Source organism: Macrosteles quadrilineatus, unplaced genomic scaffold (genome assembly GCF_028750875.1).
Source record: "Macrosteles quadrilineatus isolate MER2022 unplaced genomic scaffold, UCM_ALF_1.0 Scaffold_8__2_contigs__length_117827958, whole genome shotgun sequence".
NCBI lineage: Eukaryota > Metazoa > Arthropoda > Insecta > Hemiptera > Cicadellidae > Macrosteles > Macrosteles quadrilineatus.
Genome location: NW_026542601.1, coordinates 41,311,624 through 41,327,101, shown reverse-complemented (window position 1 = coordinate 41,327,101; position 15,478 = coordinate 41,311,624). Strand labels below are relative to the sequence as shown.

Genomic DNA, 15,478 nt, shown 5'->3' with positions numbered 1-15,478 from the left:
CAACAGGTATTAACGACTCAATCATAGCCTCCTGAAGTACAAGGCCGTGGCGAGACCAAAACGTCGCAGTCCCGGCCCGGCCTACCACTACAACTGTTGCACTATTCATAATGGAGTTTCTGTTCAATGTTTATGTTTCTACGTTTGTTATAACTATCATTACCATAGTATAGCATCCGTGGCTGTGCGAATTGGCGTGTAATCTAGCGTGGACGTGCGGTGTGGCCTTAACGCCATAGTCTTGTATTAGAGGCAGCTATCACTCCAACAGTATTGTAAGTGTCCAACGATGTCAAACAAAAAGTGATGGATTGTTATACATGCATGCTCCATAGGAATCAACGAAAGGAACCCTTGATTAATACTCCATTTCCTGATCTCCCTTGGTCAGTAGTCGGATGTGACTTCCACTACAGTATAACCATGTACAGTATAACATTTTCTGTTTGAATGTTAATGTTGCAATACTCTGAAGTCATGCTATTTATGTTACTCTATATTTTTGTTCTACATAACGCATTTCCCACTTGTTGATTTCCTTAAATTTGAGTAGTAACTAAAATGTGTTTTTCAGGCTGCCGTCCCTTGGAAACGAGTTGATGACACAAGTACGTGAGGATAAAGAGTAATTTTATCAATATTAATTTCACTTATTACTTAATATATTGAGTAAAATAATATATATATTGAGTAATAATATTGAATAGTTTTATAAAATAAGCTTAAGTACCGTATTCAATAATTAAAATAACCTTTTGAAAGAAACACTTCACATCGTAAAATGGGTAACTAAAATCTTGTGATAGAGTTGTACAATGAAACATTTTCAATATTCTGAAAAAGTTTTTAAGATTAATACATGTTGGAGATTCGCCAAGTAAGGGTAGTAAAAGTTTAAGTATATGTTTTCATCCGATGCGCTCGACATATAAACCCATTATTAATGTTTAATATAGTTTTAATCTTTTAGTTGTAAGATAACATTTTAGCGTGGTTCTGTGGTAACTTACTATAAACAAATAGCGTTGGTATAAGAAACATCGTTAAGTTTTAGGAATGTACTAACCTCATTGCGTTTAAATAAAAATAGCGAGTTTCAATTAAGAAACTTCAGACGTGGATAATAATCAAATAAACTGTTTCATACAATTATGAAATATAAAACACCCTAGAATAGGCATAGAAACTCTTTACCCCTTGTATTTTTATGGCCGTCCCGAGATACTTGAACCGCCACGATCATTAGAGCGGATTATAAGGGTCAGTTTTGCAGGTTTGAAATACAGTTGAACTGCCACGCAGGTTCTGCAGGTAGCGAGGGAACTTTTTGAAATATTTATCCCTCCAGTTTCCCACTTAGATATAGGACGGACTAGGAGGCAAGCTAGGAGATTCAAGGCTACTGCCAGCAAAAAAACTATGTAGTTCATTGTACAGAAACACAATGTAAGTATTAAGGATATTCGTTTTTCTCATAGTTCCTTCCTATTTTTAATTTAATTTTTTTTTTTTAGAAACATATTAACTATTTATTTCTATGTTTGTACGTTAATTCAGTGTTTTGTGTTAGCCTCATTTTGGGCCTGAAATTCCTCATACATCGACATTTTTGTGGAACCTAAGTAATGTATACAGGGGGTAAAACTATGACTTGGCGACACAAATAATTTTTCTTGAGGGGGGGGGGGTTGAAATTCCATTCCGTACATCGCCATTTCTCTGAAATCTTAGAAATATGTACAGAGGGTAAAACTTCTGGCAACCTGGAGAATTCACGCTTAGTATAGACGGTGTGGTATTCATTTGTATGTCTACATTTGTACATAACTGTTAACATAAGTATGCACTAAGCAGGTAAACTTTGTTTTTGCATAAATCCTCAACAAACAATTTGTATCTTAAGTATTACGAATTATTTATTGATAACAAGCTTATATCAACTATGGAATGTTCAACTGTAATATTTTTTATATTTATTCCAGACTTGTTTAATTCTTGGCTCTAAAATATATACTAACTATAAGCCAACTAAAATGTATAACAAACCAGTTATTTTCCAGGATTCAACGACCTAATGAACAAAACTGATTTAATTCTTTCGATAAGATAGTTGTTTTTAATAAATTGTATAACCATGTTAAGTACTAGTTATGCCAACTTAAACCTATTTAAAAGTTAGCTTTAAATGCATTGAGGAACCATGTTATGAGTTACATTGACCGCAATTCTTAAGTCCACAATTGTATCCATATTGTCCGTCAGCTGTAAAAATAATTGCAGTTCAAAATCCGTGATATATTTTATGCATAGTTGATAAGGGTGAAAACGATTTTTCCTACAGTCACCCGACAAAGTTGGCTACCTTAGTTCCTCTTGCACTGTTTATAGTACAAAAAGCTGCTAATTGCTTAATTTACTTACTTTGTCGCACGGTTTATACTATAATAATAATATGATAACTGTAGGCTACTAGAGTTATTGTATTATGATAACCTGTACTAATAACTACAGTTGGTTGCTTGAATTATTATTGTTCCTTAAATCTTGACTCTTAGTCCATCTTATATCTAAAACTGGAGGGATAAATATTTCAAAAAGTTCCCTCGCTACCTGCAGAACCCGCGTGGCAGTTCAACTGTTTTTCAACCCTGCAAAACTGACCCTTATAATCCGCACTAATGATCGTGGCGGTTCAAGTATCTCGGGACGGTCATAAAACTCGTGGCGGTTCAATATTCCCCATAAAAACTGTGAGGGAAGACATAATTTTCCTTTACTCTTCTAGAGTTTAATGACCGGTCCAAAGTGAAATACTTGCTAAATACAATGTTTTCCTGTGTCAGGAATCCAGGGAAGAGGTTCTTAAATTTGGCCGAAGCTACTAGTTGCGTGGCCTTGTTTCAAGGGGTGACTGATATCACCCATACAGGGTGAGTTTATACTAAGTGCGTCAACTTTTACCAGGTATTCTACTCACTAAAAGAAACAAAAAATGCCATACCAAAATTTTCCAACCCCACCCGTTAGGCTCTAATGGCCGATTATGTGAATTTTTAAAATTACCTGCAGTAGCTTCACTAAAACTTGTATAGAAAATAAGCCAATACACGCACAGCGTAATAACTTATACCAATGGAAATAGCGTTGAATTCGCTACAAAACCATTGCAACATCTTTAACATACAACTATATTTTCACCGTTGTATTTAACCAAATGTAATACAGCATCTGTTAATTTCTTTGCAATTTTTTTATTAGCTGACATCTGATCAGCTGGGTGATAAACTTTGTTAACAATACCAGCTGATTTCAGTTGTTGGCTTGTAAACATTCAAATTATTAACTACTCCATGAACATATTTGGAAAATATTACTAGGTGGCGTTCGCAGAGGCATCCACAAAATTGAGCGGGGTCATCAAGGGTTCATATTATATAGTTTTTGTCAAACTGCAGTAAAAACAGTCGTTAATGCATGCGATGCGGGTCTAAAGTAGCATTTTTACTCTTTAAGGAGTAAAATTCGTGTTTAGCCTCTATGGAGTAAGACTTAGCTGTTGTCAACTCAGTTGTAAATTTCTATTGTAAACGATTGTATACGTATCGAAATATGTAACGATTCATGCTTCGTAATCATTTTAACCTACAGTCTACAGTCTCTTCCCATAGCAGTTTAGCATTGCAGATACATTAATCCATTCCCACACTCAACACTGCCCACCTTTACTTCTTTCTTCACTACCCCCTACGTCGTGGACATGTTTCCCTCTCTTCCCATAGCATTTTAGGATACCTTAATCTAATCGTCACAAACAGTTCCCACACTCCGGACAGTCGCCTTGGCTATTTCCTTCACCACTTCCTACGCCACGGACCCGTTTTCTTCCCTTCCCATAGAATTTTAGGAATGCAGTTAACTACCTAAATCTAATCGTCTTAAACAGTTTCCACACTCCAGACTGCCCACCTTTACTACTTCCTTCACCACTTCCTACGTCACGGACCTCAGGCTAGTGTCGTCATTTGATTATATTTATGATCCATACCACCGTTTCTGTTCTAATATCTGTGGAATAATGCTATCAACTATTTCTTTATCTACTGCATTCAAACGTCAACAGGTGATCATATGTCTTTGTGTATGTGTCAAATCCTGCTCCCATAAGGATTACATTGAAACTTTGAGACCCAGTGGGGCGGATTCCTGAGAGACTTTTCTAACGCCACATAGATGTTGGCACTCACCGATATGGTCTTTATCACCATGCAAATTTTGAAAACGATTGATTCAGCCGTCTAGGAGGAGTTTGCGTATTACGAAATGCATAAAAGTCGACGTATAAGAGCTTCGCTCGCTCCGCTCAATAATTGCTTAGTGCTATGACAGTTTTACCCAACGAAGAATCTTGATATGATTTTATTTCACGGCTTTTGTTCTCAAATGCGGCTGTAATCTGGCGTGAATACAGTCGTCAGTTTCCTAATAGGTGACTTTCAAATGAAAAAAGATTCATCAGTGTCCATACGAGTTTCCATTAGCACTAAACATCGTGTTGGGAACGTGATACAAGATGTGTGTGTGTTTAAGAAGCTGTATCAGATGTGTTAGGGGTGGTTTGAGGACGACCCACGGACAAGAACAAAGACAGTTTCTCGTGACTATGTCGGTGTTTACCAACGAAGTATCTTGATATGATTTTATTTTACGGGTTCTATTCTCAAATGTGACAGAACTGAAGTCTCTGTCGACAATCTCTTGGTTCAATAATCTGTACTAGTGTGGAATGGTAGGGATGCAATTTTCCCTTTCTCAATAGCTGAGAAATACTTAAGTCACGAGAAACTGTTCTGTTGTTCTTGTCTGTGGATCGTCCTCAAACCACCCCAACACATCTGACACAGCTTCTTAAACAAACACACACACATTTTGTATCACGTTCCCAACAGAACGATGTTTAGTGCTCATGGAAACTCGTATAGACACTAATGAATCTTCGTTCATTTGAAAGTCACCTATTAGGAAACTGACGACTGTATTCACGCCAGATTACAGCCGCATTTGAGAACAAAAGCCGTGAAATAAAATCATATCAAGATACTTCGTTGGGTAAAACTGACATAGCACTTAGCAATTATAATATTTTCCAAGTATGTTCATGAAATAGTTAATAATTTGAATGTTTACAAGCCAACAATTGAAATCAGCTGGTTTTGTAAACAAAGTTTATCCAGTTTTGACCTAATTTTTCGAGCTTACAGCAATAACCTTATGGGTTACATCATTTTAAAGGTCATGAAATGCAAACGTCTTTTACGTAATTTGACAAAACGTCACAATAGTGTTATTAGTTGTAACGCCACATTGAAGTTGTAAAGAAGTAATTTATAAACTTCTTTATTTATGTTATTTGAGACATACGACGGTGAAAATATAGTTGTGTGTTAAAGACAAGCTGCTATACCCGTGCTTTGCAACGGGAAGAATATGTGACCTAGAGAGCTATTAAAGTAATTCTGATGTGTGTTTTAAAATACGGCAACTTTATGATTTAGTTTGAAAATATAAACTGATTTAAAAGTGTAAACCTACTTACTTTCAAACTCCTACTTTTTATGTTAATAGATCCAAAAGTATATGACAACGTACCTTAGTGTAGCAACAGCATCAATTGATTCATATTGATGCTTCACGAATTACATGTTTTACCATTATTCTTCAACCTTTTTCCTTTTTCCTTTTTCCTTTTTAGTCAAGCCTCTTCACATGTAGCTTACAATATAAATTACAAAATGAAACTTTGAGCAATACTTTACAAAACGTATACCTACAACTTTTATTTAAAACCAAACATAACCCTCCTAAATCTATGTAAAAGCAAACAAATCACAAACATCTTTTTCGAGTTAATAAACAAACAACAGTTCATTGTACTGACCAGCTGTTTCATTAAAAAAATTAAATTAAATCATGTAAACTTTGGAAGCATGCCAGGCGTAGCCCTTTGGAAATCAGCCTGTGAGGCAGAGCCCTTAGGAAATTCGTCCATATCAATACTTTTCGGCAAATCTACACACTCTAAGCTTCATTTTTATGTACCATAGGCCTATATTTTTATTTGGTAAATGACCTTAACCGTTTACATAAAATTTGATTGTATCACTTTAATAATATAATAGATGTTGCAATGGTTTTGTAGGACATTTAACGCTATTTTCATTGGTGCTGTACGTGTATTAGCTTAATTTCTATGCTCGTTTTAGTGAAGCTACTACAGGTAATTTTAAAAATTCACATAATCGGCCATTACAGCCTAACGGGTGGGGTTGGAAAATTTTTGTTTGGCACTTTTTGTTCCTTTTAGTGAATAGAATACCTGGTAAAAATTAATGCACTTAGTAGAAAATAACCCAGTATAGCTGGCTTCTTGTGTAGCCACTGAGCGTTAGGAGGCTTAAAAAAAATAATAATAATAATTCATACATATACATACACAAACACCACAGAGGTGGAGTCAAAGACATTTGGCAGATACACCACAACACCACACTTGGTATATTACCACACTTCACACTTGGTAGATATACCACATCATCACACTTGGTAGTTACACATTTATAGCCTGTATTTTTTTTGTCATAACCATTGTTTTTGTATCATAATTGTTGTCTATTTTTTAAGTTAGTATATTGACCTAAAATACTTTGTAAGACACTGAAAGACGCTCGGATAAAAGGCAATTTTATTTATTATTATTTCTTTTTTTTACAACAATAACACACTTGGTGGATACACTAAATCACCACACTTGCTTATATACACCACAAAACCACAATTGGTTGTTACACCACAATACCAAACTTGAAAGATACACCATAGTGCCACACTTGATAGATACATCACAATACCACACTTGTTAGATATACCACATTAAAACCATTGAATATTTCCTAAGTACAATACTTCTCTATGGCCACCGTGACCCAGCAAACGCTCGATGTTGCTTTCTTTGTGAAGGTGTTTTACGTTCCATAATAATAATTACACTAACACATTGACAACACACTAACAATAGTAGTATGATTCAATAAAGTATCAGCATGTTGGCACACACTCTGTCCATTTAGCTCTTCAAGAACCATTATAAGGGTAAGCGGTGGGAGTATTATATTTGGTAAGGAAAATCACTAAAGTTGCATTAATTTTTGGACTGTGGTGTTTGCAGCAATGGGGGGGGTTGCACTATTTTGTTTAGAATTATAAGGACCATGATATCATAAATTTAATAAGAACCAGTTTTTTATAAAAATCTGCTCTTCCGTTATTTTATGGGGTTTATGGGAAAATAACATAGGTTACAATACCTTTTGAAATTTGGACTATGATTTTTGAAACAGACTAATTTTGTGTTATTTTTGATTTTTTATAAAAAAATTACAGTTAAAAAAATAAAAGACATTTGGAGATATCATGGATTCGTACCTACACACCAAATGTCCTTATTATCGGACTACAGGTGTGGTCTGTAGCTTATACACATCCACCATACAGAAAAAACACATACACTCACACACACGGACAAACATCACTTCGGAAACCACTTTTTTTATACTGTATATCTACCCAAAACTCAAACTCGAAAATGTTGACGAATACTTTATCCGTATCCACCACACTCACTATTCAACATTCTATAATTATAGGAGGGAAAGTAAAAACGTATAATTAAGATTTATAACTCATTCATCTTTCTGACAGGTTATGATGATGAAGACGACATTAGTAATCATTACTTCGAACCATCTAATAATATTATAATTATGGATCTGTCCAAAAATGGCTATATACTCAGAAATTCATTAGGAACCCATTTTTCACCCATAGTTTTAAAAGATCTGAGTTCTATTAAAGTATACATGGGATTCTTTGAGGAAAAAAAAGAAAAAAAGGAATATGGTTACATGGATTGTAAAGATCGATTTACGTGTATGGAACAGCTGACGAGAGATGACAAGAAAATTTGGCTTTTTTATTACGAGTTTCATCAAAGTGACGCATTGAACCGATACAACTACTACTCTTTCGAGGTAAGTGTTACCTCTTACTCTTTTAGTTAGGACACAAAAGCACTTTTCATGCGTATAGAAATGTGAATATGAAAGTAAGGAGAACGGAACGGACATGGATTTGTCATTTTAGCAAATTTCTTAAATTGGGAATAGATACACTTGATTTTAGTATGATTCATATTGGTGATTTTGGAATATCACTATGCTATCTATTCCCAATTAAAGAAAGTACGGCACAGCAGATTTGCATCCCAAGCAAAGTTTGCTTTAGTCTACTTTTGAATAACGATCTTACATGGATACGTAGATAACACTTTAGCTTAGAATGGAAATACGTTAAGAATAGTTTTGCCATTGGTGTAGCTAACCTCAACGTTTTTACATTTGTATTTACTGAGTTTAATCCTGTTTCAGAAATACGATAATGAACACAGCAAAGGTTGTCAGTCTATTATAGATAGTGAGTAGTCCTAATTATTTAATTAACTATATTTGAATACATACTAACACTTAACATGAACTCTATAAGCATGAAATTTAACGGTAGTGGTAGTGTAAAAAGTTATTGTAAAGATATTAAGACGGAATGCATAAAAAACGCAGTATGGACAGTAATTTGGAAAAGGACATTTTAATTGGCCAAATAAGTAAAACTTTGTTTTGCACAGATTATAGTATAGAAAGCCATACTTTGGTGCGCAGTTTTTACTTTGGCGCACAACAGTATTCCAACGAAACAACACAAAACAGTGTGCTTTTATTATGCATGTAATCCGAGTACGCTTGAAAATAGCTGCATTTTTATTTCAGGATTAGTGTTGCCTACAGTATTATTTTGAGGTTTCTGATTGGCTGAGGGAACATCATTACCGCGACGATACGGCTGATACCTACGGCCTCGGGGGTGTAATGGATAGATTGCTGGGCTAATGATCAGAAGGCCCGGGTTCGAACCCTATTCATAGCACTATTTTTTTGTATTGGATTTTTTCATTATCAACAGGTTTGGTTGGTCCGGTTAGGTTATGACGGTTTAATTTTATAATTAAAACATTATGAAATTGAATTTGACCCATTTATAGTTTTATTTTATGAACAGAAATATTTTTTTTCTGTTAAAGCTTCATTTGATTTTTCATTATTAGCAAGTCTGGTTAGTTTGGTTAGGTTATGATATTATAATAAAAAAATTATAAAATAGGATTTGAGGCATTTATAATTTTATTTTATGAACAGAACTATTTTTTCGATTAATACACCTTCATTAGATTTTTTCATTGTCAGCACGTTTGGTTGGTTTGGTTAGGTTATGCGGTTTAATTTCATAATAAAAAGTTATTTAGTTTAGTTAGTTTTTTTTGTTGTAAGAAGTAATTGATATTGTTTTATTGAAGCAACATTGTCTATTGTTTATTTTAATTTTAGTTCTATTATTTAACATGACCAATGTAAATTTTGTGTCGGATATTTTGGTTCGATAAATGAGTTATGAGGTAAAAAATAAAAAATTGAATTTGAGGCATTTATAATGTTATTCTATGAACAAAAATAATTTTTCAATTACTAAACCTTTGTTATAGTCAATCAGAAGCCTCTATGACACTGTTGGCAAAATTTATCCTGAAAAACAAATTAATTGTGCTTGAAAATAAGATGGCAACTAAGAGGTTAAATTAAGAGGTTAGAGATATTACGACTACGATTAGCTGGAGCAGCGTTTCCCATTTCGTTCGGATTTAACCTAACGTAAAAACGTGTTGTACGGTGTTTGAAAAATTAATTTAATTAATTATTAACTAATTATTTATATGACTTATAGTAAATGACAAACCATAAACAATAAAATTACTAAAATTACTATATAAATAATTTAATTAATTGGTTTTGATGAAATTTGGTTTGGGAAAATTTAATTTGTAAAACGAGTGCAAACTCCCTTTGCTGCACTCGAGAAACTTTCCACACTCGCCTACGGCTCGTGCGTAAACATTTCTCTCGCCCACTAGTTACACAAATAACTATTTCGATTATTATATAACACATTTTGGAATCCATACAATATGAGTTTAGCGATGTTTGTTTTGTAACCGGACTCATATAGTAGTTCCAACAGTATTGTATACCAAACTTTAGTAGCGTATTTCCCTAAAGCGAAGTAGTCATTACCGTAGGTGGCACGGTAAGACCCGTACCCAGGATTCATTTTGATGTCCCTAGAGGCCAAAAACACTATTCGATCAAATTTGTATGTTTGTATACATGTACATACATTTATACATACATTTATATATACAGGGTGATTGATATAAGTGTACCAGCCGTTTTATTCGAAAACTATAAGTTATATTAATAAAAGTTTAATGGTAAGTGCCTTGGATTTTTTATTTAAAAAATTATGGTCAAGTCCAAAAAATTATTTTAGCCGCCATTTTTCCAATATGGCCGCCAACTTTGATTTTTCTTAAGAAACACCCTGTATTTTATGATGAATTCTGGTAGAAAAAGTAATTTTAAGACGATTTTATTCTTGTCATTTTTTTAATAAACCTAACCGTTTCAAAGATAATAATGGTTAAAGTTGTAAAATTTTGAATGGTTTTCGAACAAAACAGCTGGCATGCTTGCTTAGGCCTTTATTGAAACTCTTTCTCATGCAGAAATTTCAAAACTTTGACCATTATTATCTTTGAAACGGTTAGGTTTATGAAAAAAATCACAGGAATAAAATCGTCTTAAAATTACTTTTTCTACCAGAATACATCATACAACACGTAAGAAAAATTGGCGGCCATATTGGGAAAATGGCGGCTAAAATATTTTTTTTTTTTTACTTGACAACAATTTTTTAAATAAAAAATCCAAGGCACTTACCATTTATCTTTTTTTGACATCTCTTATAGTTTTCGAATAAAACGGCTGGCACACTTATATCAATCACCCTGTATATACGTTTGTGAACCCGAACACTTGAGTATTTTTTCGGATTTTGATGAAATTTGGCTTGAAGGTGAAGGGTGGGATAAATTTGAATGAGTTCGCCAATTTAGCATGATCGGGCTATTGCAACAGGGTTTTACGGGGTGTTTTTTGGGTAAAAATTGGGTTTTCACATTTTAAACACTTAAAACTTAAAATTTCCCAACTCCTTCTTTAAAATTTTTAAATAGCTAAAAAACAAATAATTTGGTATATTGAAGTGTTTTTTATGGTTATTGGTTACAAAGAAAATTTTATAAATCGTTTATATAAAATTACCATGTTATTCTTATGGGGAATAAGTAAACTGTGGAGTTTGCTTGTTTATCGATGTATTTTGTTAAAACTTGGCATAGCCTATTTATATTTTATACTAAGCTATTCATATTTCACTAAAAAACACTTTATTATCCTCACTGTAGCAGCAAACCTATAAACTTGTTAAACCTAATGTTATTTAAATAGATTTAATTGAAAATCAAACCAGGCAAATGGAAATTCGCTTAGTCTGTAGGTTTGCTGCTGCGGGGGTATTTTGTACTTCAAATGATCAGGTAATCATTTAAATTAAAAATATCAATACATGCAACATAAATATAAATGGTAAATTTTTTGCCTCTGATGTACTAAGTCAAGGTTTTGTTATCAGGAAAGAAATTAGGAAAATGCAAAACATTTGGACACGAGCTATGTTCTGATGAGGATATTGTGACTTACACAACAAACTTCAACCCAGGACTCACACTGAGTTGTTGCACAAAGGAAAACACAGCTGTTGTTGAAAATGATTTCTTGACATTGAAGGACTTTGATTGTTCAAGTAAGGTTAACATAAAGAATTTACTCATGTTTACCTCCAGCGCGGAGAAAGTAAACAAGGAACTAATTTATGGAGTAAGAAAAGGAGACAAAGTGTGTTGGCACAATATGGTCAGAACTAAAGAAAAACTTTATACTAATGTTCTCATCAACTACGAACCTAAGGTTGATCCACCGCATCAGTGGTACGAGGTAGGTAACCAATTTGTGTTTAAAACACGTAGGTGAATGTTACTCGTGAACCCGACCAATGTGGACATTTTCTCTGTACACATAAAAGATTCTTTCATATTATTTTTAGCGAATTTCCCTATAGGGAAGTAGCTATTACCGTAGGTCTCATGGTAAGACTTAGGCCCGGGACCAATTTACTTTTTCATTTTGATGTCCCCAGAGGCCAAAAACACCATTCGTTCAATTTTTTTAGATGTATATATTTATATATATATATATGTGTCCGTGAACACGATAACTTGAGTAATTTTTATACGATTTTGATGAAATTTGGTTTGAAGGTGTAAGGCGGGATAAACTAGAATGAGTTCGCGATCCAGCATGATCGGACCATGGGAACAGGGTTTTATGGGGTAAAAGTTGTTTTTTCTCATTTTTGACCCTCAAAACATACAATTTCCCAATTTTTTCTCTAAACCTTCTTAAAGAGCTTGAAAAACAAACAATTCAGTATATCAAAGTGTTTTCATATGGTTATTAGTTACGGAGAAAACTAAAAAAAATTTAAATTTTACATTTTAAAAATTTTAAATTCCCATGTTATTCTTATAAGGAGAATGTTGTAAAACGTTGTAGTTTGCGTGTTTATGGATATATTTTGAACAGACTTGGCAAATATGTATGTATTTTGTAGTAAGCTATAATTATTTAACTTAAAAACACACTTCCTTGTAGCAGCAAACCTATGTACTCGTTACACCTAATGTTATTTAAATAGATCAATTGAAAATCAGTTCAGCCAAATGGAAATTCGCTTAGACGGCAGGTTTGCTGCGGCTGGGGTATTTTTCGTTATTAATAATTTTTTGCATCGTATTCTTCACCATTTATGTAATGTGATACACACATGTTATACGGTTATACACAGGCTAACACTCATGTTATACAGGTCATTTATTTAAAAACGCAACCCAAATGAAAGGTACCTTAAGATGCGTTTTAACGACAAAACATCCTTACATGTTCCCAGTTTTTTGTACTTCATTTTCAATCAGCTGATATGCATTTTTGCATAGTTATATGAGTTTTAATGTAATTAAGAATTGGTTGTGAATAAGTCTCGAAGTGTGGATTTCGCATGCTCAAAAAGAATGTATTGCACATTAAAAGTAAATCATTGGCATTATGCCAAGATAGGCTTGATGTTAAGTTTGCAATTGCAATTCCACTTCCTGAAAAAAAAAACAATTGTTTTTATAATTTTCAAAAACTAACAAAACCAGTTCTGTAAAAAACAAAAAACGTAAACCTACATGCATACTCTATTTGAGCTTGCGAAAACACCACGTTGAGCCTTATTTACGACCAATTCAATAACTCTAAAATCCATGAGTAACTACGCAACAATTTCATAAAGTTGATTAGTAATTAATTCAAGAATAAGGGATACCAACATATAAGCTGTTTTCTTTTCGGTAAAAGGTGTCTTGATGTAGTTGTGATTATTTAGGTTGCATTAAAAAACATCCTGTGTATGTGGCAATAAATTCCGTGTTACATTTTAGCTAAATTCGGTTAAGAATTGTATAAACAATAGTTAAGAAAAAATATTACCAATGTTTAGTTACGATAATAATCAATCATTGATACTGAAAGTTTTCTAATAAAGTTAATTGTTTCAGGAGGATTCAAAAAATTGCCCTTTCGACACAAGTAAGTTTGTTAGGATTACTTGCTTATTTTAAAGAAGGAGGAGGGGATTGCGACCTGTTCAGCCGGGTTTTCATGTTACATGCCAGTTAGTTGGTGAGACAAGTGTCGGAAGACAACTGACAGGCATGAAATTATTGGCTTCGTGTAAACACATTTTCCTTGCCAGCTGCCCTCACAATTGCCCCAAAATTCAGTTGTCTCCGAGAGTAGACTGAGGACAATGAGTTGGGCCCAGCGAGGCCCCTTAACCACCCGAAAACCCAATTGTCGCGACCATTAGCGCTGTGTAAACGGTGTAGGCCAATAGCGTTGTCTTGTCTTTTGGCAGTTGTATACTAATTCACTTTCAAAATTGTTGGCCACGTGTGAACAGGTTCTCGTTCAACTTGACAGGCTTACGACGCAACCACGCGATGACGATTGGTTAAGACAATTGTTTTGCAGGCTTGTTTTAATTCTAATAACTGGAACAGATATTTATAAACTCACCAATAAGTTTTATTCGTAGTTAAATATATTTTGCAACCTACTTTTTAATGCTTCTTAAAGTACGGACTATTTCACCCTCCTACTGATTCGGACCAATTCAACACCTAATATTTAATTATTCGAAAACTGAACGCAGTTATTATCTTTCATCCTATGTCAATATATGGTCGTTTTATGGAATCTTCTTCACTTATCTTGGGGAACGGCTTATTCCACTGAATAATGTTACTTAAAACACAAATAAAGAAACCTCATTTATTTGTGTTTTTCTCGGGTTACGCCTGTTTACTTATAGAGCGTCAAATTGTTATACTGCACTTGAGGATAACATACACCTCCTTTAATTTCGTACTGACTTGGACAACATTCAATAAAATCTAGTGATTCGCTTGTATCCTGTTTCCCGTCATGGTATTATGCATTTAAAAGAATGGGTTATGGTTACCTAAATTGTACTGTTTTATAATTTGAAATAAATATCGTTTACCACATTGTTTGCAATTTGCTTTGTAGTGGTTGGTGTTAAATGACTCGAAGCAATATCTGAAGTAACACACTCTTCCCTTTTTTCCTGGGATTACATTATTTAGCTATGTCATTTATTCCCTTACATTTTTCTACCTTGTTTGAGTTAACCAAGCATTCAGTCTGTTAGGCCTACACATAATCTCAAGTGTAACTAAGCAAATGCATCACTGAACAACGTTGTGTGTGCCTAATCTATTCCCAAATAATACATTTTCGTTTGTTTTTTTTAGAGAAGGACATACTTTTTAAGAAAGTACCTGAACTCAAGAACACACAAGAATCGAGCAAAAAGAAAATAACATACTTAGCCATGATTGAAAAATTCACAGTAAAGTTAGAATGCTACGAAGACAATGACGGAAAGTTTTATTCTTCAGAAATCCTACTGAGAGGAGAAGATTTGGTTTTATTTTCCGTTGAAGTTAAACGATTGGAATGTTCATCTAAAAGCGATCTTCAAAAGTTGCACGTGTCTTCATGGAAAGGACTCTCTGAAGATTACTTGTCTGTTGGAATCCAGGTTGGGCCGAGGTGGTGTCGTTACGACGCATGCGTCACTTGCAAGTCGCAAAACTTCAGACTTAACATTGACGAAGCTAAGCCAAAGGAGGAAACGCGGTGGTCAGAGGTACGGAAATCTGAGTACATAACAATACATGCTCCAAAATGGTAGCCCGTCAAACGATGTGGAAAATCAATGGTAATATTGGTTT

General features: G+C 34.0%; 1 protein-coding gene across 1 annotated transcript in view; it reads left to right on the top strand.

Annotated features, from left to right (window-relative positions):
• Positions 1-15,478, top strand: part of LOC129001408 (uncharacterized) — a 238,255-nt gene that overhangs the window by 46,700 nt on the left and 176,077 nt on the right. Inside the window, exons 9-14 of the mRNA XM_054428664.1 lie at positions 575-608; positions 7,756-8,084; positions 8,481-8,526; positions 11,692-12,053; positions 13,718-13,748; positions 14,996-15,393. Of these exons, the coding sequence (XP_054284639.1) occupies positions 575-608; positions 7,756-8,084; positions 8,481-8,526; positions 11,692-12,053; positions 13,718-13,748; positions 14,996-15,393 (1,200 nt within the window). The remainder of the gene's footprint in view (positions 1-574; positions 609-7,755; positions 8,085-8,480; positions 8,527-11,691; positions 12,054-13,717; positions 13,749-14,995; positions 15,394-15,478) is intronic.